Genomic DNA, 7,177 nt, shown 5'->3' with positions numbered 1-7,177 from the left:
ACAGGCTGCAGTTCTTCGCAAACTGGTTGCCCAGTATAACCTCAGGTCAGAGGGTTCTGTCCATTGTCTGTCAGGGGTACCAATTAAACCTATTGGGTGTCCCGCCAAATTGCCCTCTGTGTCTGTTTGGGGGCCAATAGCGCAACAGGAAGTACTGCTTACGGAGCTCTCTGCTCTCTTAATGGCCAGAGCAGTTGAGCCTGTTCTACCAAGGCAGAGAGGGCAGGGATTCTACTCCCAGGAATTTATGAAAATGAGGGGTATTAATGCAGTGTCCGATAGCATAATGTACATTATTGCACGCTTTTAACGCCAGAAATAACTACACCTTTTTTTCCTGGCATTAAGCTGTGTGATATGCCTAAAACGGAATTCACGATAAATATCGCAAATTCTGTTTTGGGCATTTTCAGACTGGAAGGGGGAGGGGAGTGGAGAGAGCGAGCGCCTCTGTGGTGGAACACATAGTAGTCAACTATTTATACCACTATAAGAGGGCCAGCTAGTAACTTGAGATGAGGTTTTGGTGGTTGTCTAGGGTTTTGGGGCCAGTTTTACATGCACAGTGAGACGTACGAACAGCAAGGTACACATCAGTGAAGATTTGGAGTGAGGAAAGGTACACAAAGATGAGATTTCTACACTGTTCTCTCGCCCTAGATTGATGCACTCTCTACCAGGGAACTATCAAGCTAGGCAGAGAGAACACTGTAGAAATGTCATCTTTGTGTACCTTTCCTCACTCCAAATCACTTCAAATCTTCACTGATGTGTACTGTGCATGTAAAACTGGCCCCAAAACCCCAGACCACCACCAAAACCTCACCTCGAGTTACTAGCTGGCCCTCCTATAGTAGTAATATAAATAGTTGACTTATGAGAATCTTATAAAGAGTGTCTTGCGCTCTCGCTCGCCCAAAAGTAAGAAAATGCCTGTCTGGACACTTGTCTACTTGCAAACTAAAAACATTGTGAGATATGATAAAATACCTATGCGAAGTGCTAAAATAGCGCATGGTACGGTAACTCTGAAATTATCATAGCCATGCCCCTTTTCCTTATCACGGGCGTCATTCATGCAAAATTTATAGCATTTTGATGAATCTAGGCCTGTGAGAGTTACACATGAAATTTTGAAAAAGGAGATGGACACACCCACAAGCATTTTTGTAAATTGGCATTCGATGTAAAGAAAGCCTTTGGAAATTGTGTATTTCACAGCATACATTTTTCTAGTCTTCTTTTAAGTTGTCTTTTTCTTATTGAATCCTTTGTCGTTCTATAGGCCTAACTGCACGTATAACATTTTTTTTTTTTTCAAGTATGTTTAAAGTTGGATTGTGGGTAATACTTCTTGAATGTGCTGCTCTTCTTCTTCTACCCAGATATGCATGATGTAAGGGGATAAAAAGGGATGAGAATCATGCAGAACAAAATGAGGCTGATAACATATTGAAATGAATTATCTTGAAATAAATTATATATAGAAACATAGAAACATAGAAATGACGGCAGAAGAAGACCAAACGGCCCATCCAGTCTGCCCAGCAAGCTTCACACATTTTTTCTCTCATACTTATCTGTTTCTCTTAGCTCTTGGTTCTATTCCCCTTCCACCCCCACCATTAATGTAGAGAGCAGTGATGGAGCTGCATCCAAGTGAAATATCTAGCTTGATTAGTTAGGGGTAGTAGGGGTAGTAACCACAGCAATAAGCAAGCTACACCCATGCTTGTTTTACCCAGACTATGTTATACAGCCCTTATTGGTTATAGCATGCAGCTTCTAAAATGTTACCCTTTCAAACCGCATTTTATAAAAAAAAAGGGCTCTAACTATTTTTATTCACCAAATTTTTATTTTTTTATTTATTTTTATTTATTATTTTTATATACCAACCGGTTTACATTCAGGTACTGTATTTTTCTATCCCCAGAGGGCTTACAATCTAAGTTTTTGTACCTGAGGCAATGTAGGGTAAAGTGACTTGCCCAAGGTCACAAGGAGTAACAGCAGGACTTGAACGGTGGTCTCCTGGTTCATAGTCCACTGTTCTAACCACTAGGCTATTCCTCCTCCCTATTTTGGTAGATGTCTTTCTGTTAGAAATCTCAAATTGGATGAAGTAAGTGATTTTCCACAAGACGGGGTAAATCACCTGAAACAGGTCGATACAGTAACGTTGAGTTAAAGATTCCCGGTCTGTAACGTGCTGGGAGCGCACAATACAGACGAGTAAGGCCATCCAGCGATATAGTCTCCAGTTTCACGCGTCCTTAGCGCTTCCTAAACCCTTTCCGCACCCAGCATGTAAATGAACGAAAAAGCTGTATAATGAAGGAATTAGCTATTCCCCTGCGATACTGTAACGGGCGCTGATATTATCTCCTCCATAACCCGCTGTTCTGCCACGGCCTTAACCTGCTAGTTTACCGCCTCCCCCTAGTAGGAGTTAGTGTAGTGTAGTGTAGGGTAAAAACATTGCTTACCCGCCCTGGTCCCGTCCGGTCCCCTCCTCCCGAAGCAAAACAAAAACAAACGAAAAAGTAGCAAGGCTCGGGCCTGCTATGGTAAGTGTAAAAAGTGTTAAAAACAAAAAACCTGTGTGTTATATAAAAAATAAAACAATTTTAAATACCTGTCGGAGGGCCGTGGGTCCAGGCGGCCGGTAGCCATCAGCGGCATCCGGTAGTCCCTTCTCCCTTCCTCCCTCCCCTGCCTGGATGAGCGCCAAAATCGCACGGGCGGGTCGGCGGCGGGGGGGGGGGGGGGGGTCGGCAGCAGGATCCGGGAGCGGCGGGTAGGCAGCAGCGGGGTCCGGGGAGGCAGCGAGATCCGGGGAGCGAGTAGCGGCAGCGTGTTCGATCGGGCAGGCAGGTAGGTGGCAAAATAAAGATGGCCGCCTGCACGGGAAAATCGTGCAATTGGCCGCTGAAGACGTGACGTCACGACGTTTGGCGTCACGGGGTGACGCAAAACGTCGTGACGTCACGTCTTCAGCCGCTGCCGCTGCCCCCCCGGACCCCGCTGCTGCCTACCCGCCGCTCATCCAGGCAGGGGAGGGAGGGAGGAAGGGACTACCGGATGCGCTGATGGCTGCCCGCCGCCCACCGGCCGCCTGGACCCACGGCCCTCCGACAGGTATTTAAAATTGTTTTATTTTTTATATAACACACAGGTGATACAGAGTTGGGACACATAAAACCTGTCAGAAAAAAAAATAAAAATTTTTAAATACCTGTCGGAGGGCCGCGTGGGTCCAGGTGGCCGGCGGGCGGCGGGAGCCGGGTGGTCGCGTGTTAAATCTAGGCCGCGGGCGGGTGGGCGCTTGTTCCAGGCGGCGGCGGCGGCGGGGGGACGCGCGTTAGTTCGAGGCGGCCGGCGGGTGGTCGCGTGTTAAATCTAGGCCGGGTCGCACAGGCGCGCATTCATTCACTGCCGGTGGGGGCTGCCGAGGCAGCCCCCACCGGCAGTGAATGAATGCGCGCCTGTGCGACCCCTTTGATTCGGCGCTCAGGGCAGTCACATGACTAAGGCAGAAATTTTAATGCAACAATATCTTTGCCTTCTTGCAGAGGAACCCTTCCTCCGTCATGTAGAAAAAGATGTTTTAGTTCCCAAAATAATGAGGGAGAAAGCTAGGGAGCTGTGCTCAGATAAAGTGGAAGGTAAGAATTTAAATATTTATTTAAAAAAAATAACAAATACATTCACTGTAATTGCTTTTGTTGATTAACTGATTTTTGTTTGCTTTAGTTAAGTACATTGTTGAGGTCTACATTTCATTTTATTGCAAAAATCACTTTGTCTAATAAACTGAATTTCAAATTGTGTCCTTGATATGGAGTTAAACATATTTGCTTAGCAAAGCAAATGGGAATTTGAATTTCATTGGTGTCGACTGACGAAAGTATTGTAAAACAGTGATCACCAAACTATGGCCCACGGGTCAGACCTGGCCCGCAGAGCTCATTTTAGTTTCCCAACATGCGTTTGCTTTGCACGATCAGATCTAGCCCACAGAGGAAGGTAGTTTGTTTTTTTTTAACACATGGTGGTAGGGTTTCACAGGCCCTGCTAGCAAGAAAAAAAGCTAGCTGGACCCACCAATGAAAACTGGCTGGACCTGCCATGTAAGCAAGGGGGTGAATGAGGAAGGGAGGGAAGGTGATAAGAGACAGGGAGAGGAGGAGAATGAGTGAAGGGAGAGGGGGAGAGAAATGAAAGGGAAAAGAGAGGGGAATTAGTGAGTGAGATGGAAAGATGAGAATGAGGCAAAGGAGTGAGGGGGAGGGGTTGCGCCACAAACACACACACACCCCGCGGGTAGAAAGAGGGAGCAAAGTTGCTGTGGGTTTGGCAGCATTGCCACCTTCTGAGAAATATAGAAATATTTTTTGCACTCTTATCTCTTTTGGCCACATTCTGGTAATCCTGTTCCCTTCCCTTTCCCAGGATTTCAAATCATCCAAAGGGCTAGACATCCCTTCCCCCTATGTGTCCCTTCCCTTGAAAAGTTTGAGGACCCCTGTTGTAGAGGCTTTAATTCTTTAGTGTGTAGAAATAAGGATCGGGCAAACAAGTTGTAGCTGACACCTTGTTATTGGTCTAGCTCAGTATATCGTTGACTAGCTTTTGAAAGCTATTTTTTCTTCATCCGGTCAGTGAGGAAACCATACAGTTACACTACATTTAAATAGAACAGCCTCAGCTTGGCATGGAGCTGTTTGCATATGCCACTATAGTTCCTTATAGGTAGCTTTCTTAAAGGACAACAGACTTGATATAATCATACATAAGAGTACTGCATTTGAAAGAGAATTAACTGTACAACATTGCATAGTATTATTTATTGGATTTAATATAGACACAGTGGTTTGCAATAAAAAAAAAAACCATAATTATTGCCAATGACATAATATTTACAACATAAAAAAATTAAAATATAATTAAACAATAAAAGCCTCCTTGAATCAGAGAGCCTTACTATTGAATTGAGCCTAATATTCTCTAGGCCATCATTTATCAAAGGCATACCTAAAAAAAAAAACCATGCCTTCAAAGTCTTTCTAAATTTGAGATAGTTGTGCTCCAACAAGGTCATTTTCAAAGGAAAATGTAAACGTAACATACTGTTGTAGCATTTTGCAAAAGCCTACTTACCCGTCTTAGGTTTTATCTGCATTAAGTGCAATTATTGACAATTCAATAGTGCATATTGCTACAGTTGCTGCCGCTCCAGCTGCAAGGCCTGCGCAATCGGCGCCGGCGACCCATCGGGGTAAGGCCTATTTAAAACCTCTTACCCGGACGGGGCCTCCGCCGACAGCGCGACCAAAGGAAACACCGCTCCAGGCCCGCTCCCCTCGCGGCCGAAGCCCGCCCCCCACCGAGAACCGGCCAACCAGCAGACGGCTGCAAGGCAGCCAATCAGACAAGGTCAGACGGCCTTTTAAAAATAAATACAAAGCCGCGAATCGCTCTCTCTCTGCTCCGCTTACCTGGGAAGAGCTGCTGCCGCTCCAGCTGCAAGGCCTGCGCAATCGGCGCCGGCGACCCATCGGGGTAAGGCCTATTTAAAACCTCTTACCCGGACGGGGCCTCCGCCGACAGCGCGACCAAAGGAAACACCGCTCCAGGCCCGCTCCCCTCGCGGCCGAAGCCCGCCCCCCACCGAGAACCGGCCAACCAGCAGACTGCTGCAAGGCAACCAATCACACCAAGACTAGTAGACTATCAGCACCTTTAAATCTCAGTCATCTCAGGCGCCGCGCGCCGAGCGTCGCGCGCCGAAGGAGCCTTTGTCTCGCCCCTTCGGCGCAGCCCCTGAGGGAGCCCCGAATCTACCCCAGGATCCTCGGTTTCTCATCAGCCAACTATCTATTTCAACTCTATCAGCACAACAGTATCTTCAGCAACCTTACAAATCCTTAGACCTCATACATCAAAATTCAACCACATCTACCCTCAAGCTCGATCCACTAGATACAGTTCCTCTCAATCCACTTCTAGATAGCTCCACCCAATTCCTACTCTACACCTGCGCTAATCACATCAGCTTCACCTGAGAATCCGTGGAATAGCCAGAGTCTTCATCAAATTCTACAGAGGAAGTTCACTAATTTGATTCTATAAAAGAAAAGTTTTATTTACATTCACCCAGCTTTTTCTTCTATCTGCATTCTACCTGGATTGTCCAGCTTTCTTTTAATTTACAACATCCCCAGCTTCTAATCTCTACAACCAATCTCATGCATACCTATAATATCCCAATCATTCAATACCAAAGGAGAAGCTCCATAATTATCTCCACCCACAACATACAAAAAAGAATTATTCCAATCATGACCTCACCTCTAAATCAACTACTAGGCCTCACACTACTTTCAGTAACCCTTTTCAATGCTCAATCCTTAACAAAAAAATCACACATCCTCAACGATTATCTCCAAGATTCAAATCCAGATATCTGTGCTATTACAGAGACCTGGCTAAAAGATACTGATACTGCTCTAATCAATCAACTTCCTACTCATAGCTATGACATCTTCTCCTTCTACAGACACAAAAAAAGAGGAGGTGGCCTTCTCTTAGCCACCAAAAAAGAACTCAAACTATCCACTCATTCCATCAAGTCTGAGTCTAAATTAGAATTGGGACTAGTCAAATCAAAACATCTACAAATTCTACTAGTCTACGCTCCTCCTGGAGTTTTAGAAATGGACCCTTCATCACTTATAGAATCCATTGTGAAACATATCAATTTAGACCTCCCATCTATTATCTTAGGCGACTTCAATCTTCATACTGATGTTATACCTCGCTCCTCAAACTGCGAAGCGCTCCTCACCTCTCTCAGTGCTATGGGATTCACGCAGATCATTAATAGCCCTACGCATAAAGCAGGTCACACTCTGGACTTAATTTTCATCAATTCTAATTTCTCCTGCACTTCAGTACCATCTTGTACACCAATCCCCTGGTCAGACCATTTCTTGATAGAATCCTCCTTTTCCATAGATAAAAAGATTCACACTTCTCATCTCCTTTCTACTATTCGATTCAGGAAACCTTGCCCTTCGGAAATACTTAGTGATCAGCTGTCTAAGGAACTCACCAACCCAGACCTTTCGAATCCTGACTCAGCCCTAACTTCCTGGCACAAGATCACTGAGAC

General features: G+C 45.4%; 1 protein-coding gene across 3 annotated transcripts in view; it reads left to right on the top strand.

Annotated features, from left to right (window-relative positions):
* The first annotated feature begins 3,084 nt into the window (after positions 1 to 3,084).
* CMC1 (C-X9-C motif containing 1) overlaps positions 3,085 to 7,177 on the top strand; it is a 111,746-nt gene continuing 107,653 nt past the window's right edge. The window contains exons 1-2 of one of the 3 annotated variants that reach the window (XM_029589428.1): positions 3,085 to 3,141; positions 3,576 to 3,668. In XM_029589428.1, the coding sequence (XP_029445288.1) occupies positions 3,093 to 3,141; positions 3,576 to 3,668 (142 nt within the window). In that variant the 5' untranslated portion in view covers positions 3,085 to 3,092. Of the gene's footprint in view, positions 3,142 to 3,575; positions 3,669 to 7,177 lie in introns of those variants that run through there. The other 2 variants (XM_029589426.1, XM_029589427.1) reach the window with 2 other exon arrangements.

Source organism: Rhinatrema bivittatum, chromosome 2 (assembly GCF_901001135.1).
Source record: "Rhinatrema bivittatum chromosome 2, aRhiBiv1.1, whole genome shotgun sequence".
NCBI classification, from domain to species: Eukaryota; Metazoa; Chordata; class Amphibia; order Gymnophiona; family Rhinatrematidae; genus Rhinatrema; species Rhinatrema bivittatum.
This window is presented reverse-complemented; position numbering and strand designations above follow the sequence as displayed.